This window comes from Eriocheir sinensis, unplaced genomic scaffold (assembly GCF_024679095.1).
Source record: "Eriocheir sinensis breed Jianghai 21 unplaced genomic scaffold, ASM2467909v1 Scaffold842, whole genome shotgun sequence".
Classification (NCBI taxonomy): Eukaryota; Metazoa; Arthropoda; class Malacostraca; order Decapoda; family Varunidae; genus Eriocheir; species Eriocheir sinensis.
Genome location: NW_026112211.1, coordinates 72,414 through 86,165, shown reverse-complemented (window position 1 = coordinate 86,165; position 13,752 = coordinate 72,414). Strand labels below are relative to the sequence as shown.

General features: G+C 45.3%; 1 protein-coding gene across 1 annotated transcript; it reads right to left on the bottom strand.

Annotated features, from left to right (window-relative positions):
* Positions 1-2,513: 2,513 nt before the first annotated feature.
* On the bottom strand, positions 2,514-13,752 carry LOC126994647 (uncharacterized). Its single transcript, XM_050853950.1, has 7 exons — positions 13,009-13,752; positions 12,713-12,811; positions 11,843-12,118; positions 8,372-8,439; positions 4,714-4,937; positions 3,815-4,333; positions 2,514-2,672 (listed from the first exon to the last, which is right to left on the bottom strand). The coding sequence occupies exons 1-7, from the start codon at positions 13,659-13,661 to the stop codon at positions 2,514-2,516; spliced, it is 1,998 nt and encodes a 665-aa protein (XP_050709907.1). The 5' UTR covers positions 13,662-13,752.

Here is a 13,752-nt window from a genome sequence, read left to right as displayed (position 1 = left end):
GCCAACAAAGTCAGTCTTCTCGGGAGGACACCATCTTGTTGGTCAGGTTGATGCCAGATATGCAGTGTGTGTGTTTTGCTATAATAACTGCCCTCCCTGTGTACTGTCTATGGGGATTATTGTGAGAGATAATGCTACAAGGACTGAAACAATCGTTCACCTCACTGTCACCAGAGGTCCAGACATGGTTGCTGATGAGGGAAGCTGTCGCCCATATGTCCAATATTATTGGGTGTGATCTCTCCCACAGGGCTTGAGACCCATAATGGATATTTCACAGTCTCATAAATGGCAGTCTCACGGACTGGACGTGTTACAAGTTTTTGGATAAAAAGAATTGATGTTACTTCCGATATGCCATTCATCTTGGTAAAACTCCAGAATCACACCCAACTCACTCTAATGGTTAAAACTTTCTTTTTTTAGATATATTTACTAAGCATTACTCTGATACCAGTTTCCATTATTATTACTCGTTTCAGAGATTTTAACATGCGGGTAAAGTTAGTGTTTGAGAGTGCTGGGCTAGGTACTACTTGCTCATGTGACGGCTCTTCAGCCAGAGGCTCCTCCAGGTAGAGCTACAAGTCCCTCTTTATCTAACAGCCTAATGGATAAGGCTGCACAGTCTTCATTTCCTTGGGTACCAATGTCATTATATATGGTGAAGACATTTTTATACAGTTAATAATCTCTTAACCTATTTTGACCCTCAGACAAAATGAAATATGTTTAAATAGCCTTAGTATTTTATTGTATTATTTTTTCATCAACAATAAGCATTTCAATATTGAATTAAACTCAGTGTTATTGAACAATAATCACTGATGAACTATTTTCACAATTCCTTGGAATTGCACAGTGACTACATTTATTGCCTAGCTACATCCTGCCCAGCAAACACAAGTACGTCGGGTCTCCAGCGGCCCGACGTGTGTTGTTGTAGCGGCCCGACGGTGCAAAACTCCGTCGGCCCGATGTCCTTTATGGTCATCGTTTTAATGGAGGCCCAACGTAGTATGCCGATCATTTGCCACCCATATGCCGATCATTTGCCACCCATATGCCGATCATTTGCCACCCATATGCCGATCATTTGCCACCCATATGCCGATCATTTGCCACCCATATGCCGATCATTTGCCACCCATATGCCGATCATTTGCCACCCATATGCCGATCATTTGCCACCCATATACCGATCATTTGCCACCCATATACCGATCATTTGCCACCCATATACCGATCATTTGCCACCCATATGCCGATCATTTGCCACCCATATGCCGATCATTTGCCACCCATATACCGATCATTTGCCACCCATATACCGATCATTTGCCACCCATATACCGATCATTTGCCACCCATATGCCGATCATTTGCCACCCATATGCCGATCATTTGCCACCCATATACCGATCATTTGCCACCCATATACCGATCATTTGCCACCCATATGCCGATCATTTGCCACCCATATACCGATCATTTGCCACCCATATACCGATCATTTGCCACCCATATACCGATCATTTGCCACCCATATACCGATCATTTGCCACCCATATACCGATCATTTGCCACCCATATACCGATCATTTGCCACCCATATACCGATCATTTGCCACCCATATGCCGATCATTTGCCACCCATATACCGATCATTTGCCACCCATATACCGATCATTTGCCACCCATATACCGATCATTTGCCACCCATATACCGATCATTTGCCACCCATATACCGATCATTTGCCACCCATATATATATATATATATATATATATATATATATATATATATATATATATATATATATATATATATAAATATATATATATATATATATATATATATATATATATATATATATATATATATATATATATATATATATATAGATATATAGATAGATAGATATGAATAGATAGATAGATATATTGTTACAAATGTGGGATGGTGTGTGGTACATATACATATATATATATATATATATATATATATATATATATATATATATATATATATATATATATATATATATATATATATATATATATATATATATATATATATATATATATATATATATATATATATATATATATATATATATATATATATATATATATATATATATATATATATATATATATATATATATATATATATATATATATATATATATATATATATATATATATATATATATATATATATATATATATATATATATATATATATATATATATATATATATAAATATATATATATATATATATATATATATATATATATATATATATATATATATATATATATATATATATATATATATATATATATATATATATCATTGAATGTGATAGCTAGTTGAGCATTGATTATTTTTCTTAAGATATTCTCCTTATATCTTATGATAGTCTTAAACTCTTTCTTAATCGGCTGTATGACTTCGCCGAAGCTAGTCATGTTCGCTAGATCGCGATTTCGGGTCCTAGACCCTTCCTCAGTAGCAAGGTCTTTCCTTGGTAAGGATACCGGAGAGAATGGCTTGTGTGGGGAGCGGGGGTGGATTTATACCGCTGTGTTGGTCGTCCCACTGCGCGTCCTGGTCTCTGATTGGCTGGCAGGTGTTACTACGGGCTGCGCGGGGGTACTCGTCAAACTTGTTCTTCGCGCACTTGGTAGGGCTTGTAGATCTTCTGCCTGCATGTTTAATGTCGGGTTTGTTGTTTTGATGTAGAGTGCCTCTAGGATGGGGAGGCGTCTTGTGTCAGGACATGTTGTCAGGATCTCCGTGTTGTTTTCCAGCATTTCTCTTGTGATGTTGATTCTATGCTGCTCCTTCAGGTGTTTCTTGGGTGCTCCTGACGCGAGGTGGAATGTCAGTCGTCGCGAGAGTCTTGTTGTCGTCATGCCAACATAGGTAGAGGGAAGGACTTCACAGTTTCCTTGGTTGCACGTGAACCTATATATGACATGCGACTTTTGTAGGCTCTCTATCTCTTTTGAGGGGGTGTTTTTCAGAAGGAGATGGCTGGTTTTCTTGGTCTTGTAGTATATGACCAGCTTTACTTGTTTGTTGGGGTCGGATGGCTTGACGTTTCTTCTTACTATTTGTGTAATGACCCTCTCATCTTCTTTGTAGGCGGTAGAGAATGTCGCTTTGTAAAAAATGCTGATGTCTTCTTTCTTCTCCTCTTTCTGCTTCTTGCTGTGCCAGCCGTCTATGATCTTCTTCGTCAGGCGGCTGATGTCCTTTTCGCTGAAGCCGTTGTTTATCAGAACTTGAGTTGAGCGCTCTATTTCTTGATGGACTTGCTTCCACGTACTGCAGTGTGTGAGCGCTCTTCTGATATAGGCGCAGATGGTGGAATCCTTGTACTTCGTGGGGCACTCACTTCGTCCGTTTAAGCAAAATCCTGGGTTCGTTGGTTTGGTGTAGACGCTGGTGGTAAATCTTCCGTCTTCTTGTTGGACGAGGACGTCTAGAAAAGGCATGGCTCCGTCTTCGCTGTTTTCCATGGTGAATTTCAGTCCGGAGGTTTCTTGGAGGTGGAGTCTAAGGCGTTCTGCTTCGGTGGCATCCTTTGTCTTGATGAATATATCGTCAATATACCGGCAGTATATATCTGGCTTTTCTATTATCTTGAAAACTTCCTCCTCGATGCAGCCCATGAAAAAATTTGCCAAGAGTACACCAAGAGGAGAACCCATGGCTACGCCATCTACCTGGCAGTATTTGTTTCCCCGGGGGCAGATGAACGGTGCTTCCTTTGTACAGCATTCCAGTAGTTCTCGAAGTACAGCTTCTGGGATGGCGAGGGTAGGTGTAGAGTTGTTTTTATAAACAAGGTCGATGATGTAGTTGATGGTGCGGTCCACGGGGACATTCGTAAAGAGGGATTCGGCGTCTAGTGAAGCAACTCTTCCTCCCGCGTTGTTGTTCTTGAGAATGTCGATGAAGTCTGTTGCTGACTGCAGGCAATAGGTGGTTGGGATGTACGGTGTAAGGAGGGCGCACAATCTCTTTGCGATGTTGTAGGTAGGGGTTGGGATTTGAGATATTATTGGTCTCAATTTGTTGCCTGGCTTGTGAGTCTTGACATTGCCATAGCAGTTTCCCATCTCATATTCGCCGGTGAGTCGGTCGAACTTGACGTCGCAGGTGGAGTTATTTTTCGCTATTAGTTTGTTGAGTCTTTTCTTGAGGGCTTCCGTCGGGTTTCTTGTTATTTTCTTAAACTTGGTTGTGTCGCTGAGGATGTTGTCAATCTTGCTTAAGTATTCCTTGGTGTCGATGAGAACGTTGGGAACGCCACGTCCCTCTTGAGGAGGCTGATATTGATGATCTCGCATTTGCTTTGGTTTGGTATTAGTTTAAGCTCCTCACACTGAAGATGAGCTGTGGTGATTTGTTCTTGGACTGGGTTATTTTGCAGGTCGGTTGCTTTGGTCACTGCGTATACAGTGACGTCATCAACAAACTTGGCTTTACACGATGACTGAAGCAGAAGACTGTTGATAACTGCTAGGGAAATGACTGGCCCAATGCATGTTCCCTGGGGCACTCCACAGGTTGTTGGCAGCCACTCAGATGTCTCGCCGTAATATCTTGTGCACTGCTGTCTGTCAGTAAGGAAGGATGTTATGAACAGCAGCAGTGAAGTTCTGCATCCGAGGTGGTGTAGGTGGGTCACTGCTACACTGTGATCCACGTTATCAAATGCTTTTTTGAAGTCAATGAGACACAGGTGGGCTACAGTGTCTCTTTGCTCCAAGCCTTTAAGTATGGCGTCCAAGAGGTACACCATGTACAGCGTGGTGGAGCGCCCCTTCAAGTTTCCAAACTGCTGGTGGTCGATTTTGTGTAGAATGTCTGCAAGAACCAGGTTTGCTGCGTGGCCCTCCAACGTCTTTCCGAGTGTGTCTGTGAGTGACACAGGCCGTAGTTGTCCAAGGCTGGTAACATTTGGAGCTTTGGGGAGTCCTGTCACTGTCGAGCTCTTCCATCGCGTAGGGCAAGATGGTAAGCAGCTGTTGTACATGATCTCCAAAGGTTGACACAGTTCATACGCAAACTCCTTTATTAGTTTTAACGGGAGTTCACCGGGGGAGTGTCTTTCCTTGTTTTTATTTTCTTTAAGTCTTTATATGTGTAGTTTAGAATAACGAGGCGGAGGAAGCGATGGCTGGTGGGCCGGTACTACACCTGGGCCGATGGGTGGGTAGTTTGTACATATGGCAGCGAAGTGTTCGTTAATCATATTTGCAATTTGTCGATGGTCATCAAGGTTAAAAGCCGAAAGATTCACTGGTATGCGTTTAGGTTCAGTTAACATTGTGATACATTTATTAAGACCACTTTCATTTTGCACTGACTCAAAAATATTCAACCTTTGCTTGTTTGATTTTCCTTTTTGAAGCAGAATTATGTTCACGATATCGCTCTGTGTGATGTTGGTTGTACGCACGGCGCTTTTTGTTTATCAGACGTTTTATCTCTGGGGTCATCCACGGTTTGTCATTATCTCGTTTGCGCCAAGATTTAAGGGGAAATGTGTTTCATACTGGTGCTTCAGGACGGCGAACAGTGCATTTTCTTGTTGTTCCACGGTTGGCATTATTTGTAAGAACGACCAGTCCACTGCCGTGATCCAGAATCCGAAGCTCCTCACGGACGAATCCTTGAACGGTCTGTATTGGAGGGTGCGATGTTGTGGGGGAGGTGGTAGTGCCGTAGGTCTTACCAAAACACATTTATGTCTACTAAGACCAATAGGGGCAGATATTCGGGAGAACAATAATCTGAGTGCATGTCTGTTAAAATCAAGTCTATCACTGAGTTTTCATGGGTCGGCTGAGTCACTAGGTTTCGTATATGGAGAGCATCACACACTCTGTTCTTATCAAGACCATTAAAATCACCAGCAATAACCACCTTGCAATCAGTGTGCGTTGAACGGAATAAATCAACACTAGACACCACACGGTTAGTCAGTCCGTCATGGACAGGGGAATCTGGTGGGTAGTATAATACACACAATAATATTTGTCCTATTCTCCTAACACTTTTCAAAGGCACCCATAAACACTCTAACTGTGGAGGAACAGCGATTGGTGCTTGTACAGCATTCATGGGTTGTCTTACGTACACACACACGCCGCCACCACGGCTGCCTCGGTGTTTGTGAAACAAATCATAGTTACTAAGTTCGTACATGAATGATGGTTTATTGATTGAAAACCAGGTCTCACTTATTGTGATAACATCGGGATCCTTTTGCTCAGCGACCAGACATAACTCTTCAAATTTATTAGTAATACTTGTGGGATTGGTCAAAAGCATCGAGGGGGGTTGGGAGGGTATGGGGTTGGGTTGTCTAGGGATGGGGGTGAGAAAGCGGTGTGATATGGAAGGGGGGCTGGGGGAGGGGTCACGGGGCTGGGTTATGTGTGTGTGTGTGTGTGTGTGTGTGTGTTAACACAAGAGAGCAGCAGGGCGAGTAATGGGATCAGTGTCCCCTCCCACCTCCCCGTCATTACTTTGCACTAATTTTCTCCATCGTCTAAAGTTTACTGCAAGCAAGTAACAGAAAGGAAACGAGGTGCCTTGGCGTTGATGGAGCCTTGGTGGTGTGTTGGCACCGTAGCCTGTGACAAGTATATTAGTAGGTCGAACAGCTTACCACGTTCAGGAGGCAGCGTCCCTCCCTGCAGGCAAGGGTCACGCGAGGAAGGGATTTGTGGGTAAGAGAGAGACTTCCTCAACTACTGCCAATATTTTTCTGCAACACTAAGTATTCTTACCCTGAAATAGAAGCGTTTTTAGCCTCACGTGCCTGTAGTAGCGACGTCCAGAATCCCGGACAAACTTTGGGGGTAGAAATCTACATATAGGAATGGTACAAAGTTTATTTAAAAAATGTTCACTTAAATTAGATGTTATTCTTAACTCTTTGAACTATGAAATAACTAAGCATGCTGTGGGTCTTGCCCTCCTCCTCCTGTTGTTTCTTTCCTCTTCCTCCCTGTCTTGTTGCAAAATGGTGTTGATAGAAATGTCATCCGTGACCTCACAAGCTCCATCCCCTCCTCCAGCGTCACATCACCACCTCCAGACACACAGACTTTACTTTTCTAAATACATCTTGCTAAATTATAGGTGTGTCTTATACTCCGGTGCATCTTATGTGGCGGGACACACGGTACCTTAGAAATTAGGAAATGTACTTTCCAAGGAAAAAATGGACAAAGCGCATCAGATCTAAGTGGTGAGTGTGTCTGGCTACACCAGTGGTCTGCACATTAGCCAAAAGGAAAGAACAGATAAAAATGTTGAGGGGAGTCTGTAGATTAAGCCGCACAGTGTTGTGTGGGCAAAGTGTGCTCATACTTGTGCCGGCCAATGGGGCGTTGTGTGTGGGGGTAAACTTTACCAATTTATTTCCCGCATTGTTTCCTGCCATTGCATGGGTGGATGGTGGATGGGAGGTGTCCTGGCCCATCTTAGGGTGACTCAGCAAGGTTTTCCAGGCCTATCAGTGTGTGTCTGTCCAGCCAGCAGAGCAGAGCTGTGAGGGAGGGCAGGGCCTGGCCTTAGGTTTGTAGGGAAGCATTACCTTAATGTTGCCACATCCAGGGAAGGTGCAGCAGGCTGTGGAGGTAATGAAGGAGCCTGCACCACATGTGACAACATTGCCATACACACACACACACACACACACACACACACACACACACACACACACACACACACACACACACACACACACACACACACACACACACACACACACACACACACACAGGGTAGTTGGCTGGGGGAGGGGGTGGTATGAGGGTGTACGGGTGTAGGGGAGTCTTCAGGGCTGGGGAAGGCCTATTATCAGGCTCTGGCATCGGTGAATAATAATAATAATAATAATAATAATAATAATAATAATAATAATAATAATAATAATAACTGTGTTGGGTAATGTGCCGTGGCTCACAGATACATTCAGACTGTAGTGGCTGTACCTTGCAGGGAATTAGTATCTTATTGTCTTATTTAATTATTGTCTCCACGTCTGTATTTGTTCAGTTTTTCCTTAAGCTTCCTCACACTCTTTGCCGCCTCCTTCCTGTGACTTCCTGACTCTGTGCCTTCACCTACCCTTTCCAGTAATAGGTCTGTGTCATCTTCACCTACCCTTTCCAGTAATAGGTCTGTGTCATCTTCACCTACCCTTTCCAGTAATAGGTCTGTGTCATCTTCACCTACCCTTTCCAGTAATAGGTCTGTGTCATCTTCACCTACCCTTTCCAGTAATAGGTCTGTGTCATCTTCACCTACCCTTTCCAGTAATAGGTCTGTGTCACCTGATTCCTCCAAGTCATTCATTGGTTCATATCCTGCAAGCAGACCTTCTCCCTCCTCTTGTACAGAACTGAATGTATTGATATTTGATGTGAGTGTGAGGAAGTGACCCTGTGTGTTGTTGCAGGCATTACCTGGGGGGCATGCTGCTTGACCTCCCCTGCAGGGTCGCCTTGCTGCCCTGGAACCTCCCGGCACACTTCTCACACTTCCCAGAACAGAATCTCATCCACTGCCCCTCAAGGTGGGTATATGTGCAGCCCGACAGCCTGCTTTTTCCTAGGTAGACAGATCATTGTCATCATCATCATCATCATCGTCATCATCATCATCATCATCATCTTCACCATCATCTACATCATCATCATCATCACCATCATCGTCATCATCATCATAACCATCATCGTCAGCATCAAGAGTATCAAGATGCCTCTCCAATTGAAACTGGCCCTCTCTTTTTGGCCTCCTGTGCTGCCTTCCTTCAGCTGGAGCAGTGCTTGATAGTCTTCTGTCTCATTTTTGTGGCTTCCACTGCCGTAAAAAAATCACCATCATCATCATTCTCAGAGAAAGTAGAGTCCTTTCCAAGTCTCTGAGTGTGTCCAGCCAGCCTCACTCTGCCTGCAGGCACTGTTCAGGCTTCAGCAGCCCCTCTGGTCAGGCCCAGGGTCTGTAGGCCATTCTGCACTGTGTCATCATGTCTGCCTTAGTTACCCTCCACCTCAGCTGCAGTGTATCCTCGTCTAATGTAGGTTTTTGTATCTGTGCCTCCAACTTGTTAGAGAAAGTTTGTGTTGCAGGGACTAGAGGAAACTTTTTCTTTGGCCCCTTCCCTAAATCCCCTCTTTTTCTCCCCTTTACTCCTGAGTGCCCTTACGTAGCCACATAGAAATTAGAAAATACACTCTGCTGCTGTTCACTAAGTTAGAAAAATACAATGTGAGCACAGTGGAATTTGAGAAAAACAACACTTTATTGACCTCAAGAGAGAAGCGCGCACACACCAAGCCTGAGGGGAGGGAGAGACTGGCTAAAAACCTTCCAAGTTGAGGGAACTCACAACACATCTCATTAACTTACTAGTGTTCTGCATTGCCTCCTCTTCTTGCTGCTGCAGGATGTTTCTCTTAACCCGTCCACTGCGATTGTCACGGATTTTGCCTTCACTGTTAGCCTGGTAACACACCCAGGTCTTTCTCTGGCTCTGTGGTGGATAGTGGAGTGTTTCCCATGTGGTATTGGTATGCTGGACATCCCCTCCCAAGGTGCAGGACCTTACATTTTTCTTCATTGAATTGTAGCAGCCACTTTTTGCTCCATTTCTGTATCTTGGTGAGGTCTTCTGGTAGGAAATCCCCAGTCAAGGGGTTAATGTGCAAAGTGGCAGGTGCCTGTCTGCCTTGGTTTCCTTGGTCTGTGTCCATGCAAGTGTAGACTGAGACTGCTTCTTCCAGCTGCCTCACCACCTCATTGGGAAGCGTTGTTGGCTGTGATCAACACCTTCTGGCACTCCACATGACTCAGAATGGGATGCAGGAAGCATAGTCTTGGCCTCCACCTCCTCCTCCTCCTCCTCCTCCTCCTCCTCTTGTTTTCTTTCCTCTTCCTCCCTGTCTTGTTTCATAATGGTGTTAACAGAAATGTCATCCCCTCACAAGCTCCCTCCCCTCCTCCAGCGTCACAACACCACATCCAGGCAGGGTTCGGGCAGCAGAAGCTGAAGCCACAATGCAGTGTTTGCCAGAAAAGGGGCCTGGGAGTAGCAGGGAGGGGCGGCAGGGTGGGGAAGGGGCGGCCTGAGGCGAGGAGGAGCGGGGTGCTGATTAGTTAGTGGCTGAGAGCGAGAGACATCAAGCGTTACAGTAATTTTTCTGTGGTTGAGTTAGAGTTCCCTACCGTGGAATCATGCCCGGGTTAGACGAATTTCCCGTTACAATAAACTGCGTAAGATGAAAAGTTTTGTTTAGTCGGCGCAACATCTGTGGTCATATGCCGAAGAGAGACAGGAGGGGGAAGGAATTATAGAAGGGAACAGATCCCAGGAGACAGGACACAACCCCAGATTAATACCTGGTACCCATTCACTGCTGGGTGGACAGGGGCGTAGGGTATCGGAAAAGCTGCCCAAATTTTTCCACTCCGCCCGGGAATCGAACCCGGGCTCTCAATTGTGAGCCGAGTGTGCTAACCACTGCACCACGAAGCCCCCTCTGCGTAAGATGAGGATAAACTGTACGGCCTCTCTCACCCTCACCCTGACACCCTTCACTCCTCTCCATCCATACAGCCAAAGCACCTCAGTAACCAAGGGTATGTAGGTCTTTCTGTACTGTATCATCCTGTGTCTTCTGTGATCTTCCTCCACCAACACTACCCATCACCTGCTGCCTCCCTCACCCTCACCCTGACACCCTTCACTCCTCTCCATCCATACAGCCAAAGCACCTCAGTAACCAAGGGTATGTAGGTCTTTCTGTACTGTATCATCCTGTGTCTTCTGTGATCTTCCTCCACCAACACTACCCATCACCTGCTGCCTCCCTCACCCTCACCCTGACACCCTTCACTCCTCCTCTCCATCCATACAGCCAAAGCACCTCAGTGTACCCAGGATCTGTAGGTCTTTCTGTACTGTATCATCCTGTGTCTTCTTTGGTCTGCCTCCACCAACACTACCCATCACCTGCTGCCTCCCTCACCCTGACACCCTTCACTCCTCTCCATCCATACAGCCAAAGCACCTCAGTAACCAAGGATCTGTAGGTCTTTCTGTACTGTATCATCCTGTGTCTTCTTTGGTCTGCCTCCACCAACACTACCCATCACCTGCTGCCTCCCTCACCCTTCACTCCTCCTCTCCATCCATACAGCCAAAGCACCTCAGTGTACCCAGGATCTGTAGGTCTTTCTGTACTGTATCATCCTGTGTCTTCTTTGGTCTGCCTCCATTAACACTACCCATAATCTACTGTGTCGCTCACCCTCACCCATTCTCTCCTCCTGTCCAGACCACCTCAGTCTTCCCCTCCTCACTACAACACTTCACACAGCCAAGACTCATCCCACCTCTCAGACCATTCACCGTGATTTAGTATGCAGTGTCACCGTGATTTCTTGGACTAATTCTCCCACCAACAGGGGAGTAAGATAGAAGCTGTGTCTGATATTGGTTGAAATCTTGCCTCTCCTGCCAGGGCAAAATAAAGTACACACAAAATATCTGGGAAACTGAACGTGGGAATTGTGATGCAGTGATTGGAAGACAGGCACAACAGTCTGGTATTAGGAAATGTAAGGATGAGAGACGAGTGGGAATTTAAGGGAATAGGAAGAGATCTAATGTGAGGAAGGAAGTGTCAAGTGAGAGACTGGTACAAGCAGAGGTACAGAAGGAAGGTGAGGGAAGTATTTGGCAGAGCAAGAGTAGGAGTGAAACACAGTGCTGGAGTGAGTGAGGATGTGAGAGTCTTAACCCCTTGGCTGCAGATTTCCTGCCAGAACACCTCACCAAGCTACAGGACGGGAGCAAAAAGTGGCGGCTACAATGCAGTGAAGAAAAATGTAAAGTCCTGCACCTTGGGAGGGGAAATCCAGCACACCAATACCACATGGGAAATGCTCCACTATCCACCACAGAGGCAGAGAAAGACCTGGTACTGTATGTTACCAGGATAACAGTGAAGGGATATCCAGCACACCAATACCACATGGGAAATGCTCCACTATCCACCACAGAGGCAGAGAAAGACCTGGGACTGTATGTTACCAGGATAACAGTGAAGGGATATCCAGTACACCAATACCACATGGGAAATGCTCCACTATCCACCACAGAGGCAGAGAAAGACCTGGGACTGTATGTTACCAGGATAACAGTGAAGGGATATCCAGCACACCAATACCACATGGGAAATGCTCCACTATCCACCACAGAGGCAGAGAAAGACCTGGGACTGTATGTTACCAGGATAACAGTGAAGGGATATCCAGCACACCAATACCACATGGGAAATGCTCCACTATCCACCACAGAGGCAGAGAAAGACCTGGGACTGTATGTTACCAGGATAACAGTGAAGTGATATCCAGTACACCAATACCACATGGGAAATGCTCCACTATCCACCACAGAGGCAGAGAAAGACCTGGGACTGTATGTTACCAGGATAACAGTGAAGGGATATCCAGTACACCAATACCACATGGGAAATGCTCCACTATCCACCACAGAGGCAGAGAAAGACCTGGGACTGTATGTTACCAGGATAACAGTGAAGGGAAATCCAGCACACCAATACCACATGGGAAACACTCCACTATCCACCACAGAGGCAGAGAAAGACCTGGTACTGTATGTTACCAGGATAACAGTGAAGGGATATCCAGCACACCAATACCACATGGGAAATGCTCCACTATCCACCACAGAGGCAGAGAAAGACCTGGGACTGTATGTTACCAGGATAACAGTGAAGGATATCCAGCACACCAATACCACATGGGAAATGCTCCACTATCCACCACAGAGGCAGAGAAAGACCTGGGACTGTATGTTACCAGGATAACAGTGAAGGGATATCCAGTACACCAATACCACATGGGAAATGCTCCACTATCCACCACAGAGGCAGAGAAAGACCTGGGACTGTATGTTACCAGGATAACAGTGAAGGGATATCCAGTACACCAATACCACATGGGAAACACTCCACTATCCACCACAGAGGCAGAGAAAGACCTGGTACTGTATGTTACCAGGATAACAGTGAAGGGATATCCAGTACACCAATACCACATGGGAAATGCTCCACTATCCACCACAGAGGCAGAGAAAGACCTGGGACTGTATGTTACCAGGATAACAGTGAAGGGATATCCAGCACACCAATACCACATGGGAAACACTCCACTATCCACCACAGAGGCAGAGAAAGACCTGGGACTGTATGTTACCAGGATAACAGTGAAGGGATATCCAGCACACCAATACCACATGGGAAACACTCCACTATCCACCACAGAGGCAGAGAAAGACCTGGTACTGTATGTTACCAGGATAACAGTGAAGGGATATCCAGTACACCAATACCACATGGGAAACACTCCACTATCCACCACAGAGGCAGAGAAAGACCTGGGACTGTATGTTACCAGGATAACAGTGAAGGGATATCCAGCACACCAATACCACATGGGAAACACTCCACTATCCACCACAGAGGCAGAAACAGACCTGGTACTGTATGTTACCAGGATAACAGTGAAGGGATATCCAGTACACCAATACCACATGGGAAACACTCCACTATCCACCACAGAGGCAGAGAAAGACCTGGTACTGTATGTTACCTGGATAACAGTGAAGGGATATCCAGTACACCAA

What these genes read in the sequence shown, in the direction of transcription:
- LOC126994647 (XM_050853950.1), bottom strand. Translation starts at nt 13,661, where the DNA reads ATGTGGTATTGGTGTACTGGATATCCCTTCACTGTTATCCTGGTAACA. An exon ending in CTGGTAACATACAGTACCAG is followed by an intron (nt 12,119 to 12,712) that starts GTCTTTCTCTGC and finishes ATACAGTCCCAG; the next exon opens with GTCTTTCTCTGCCTCTGTGG. An exon ending in CCCTCGCCATCCCAGAAGCT is followed by an intron (nt 2,673 to 3,814) that starts GTACTTCGAGAA and finishes GCGAAGAACAAG; the next exon opens with TTTGACGAGTACCCCCGCGC.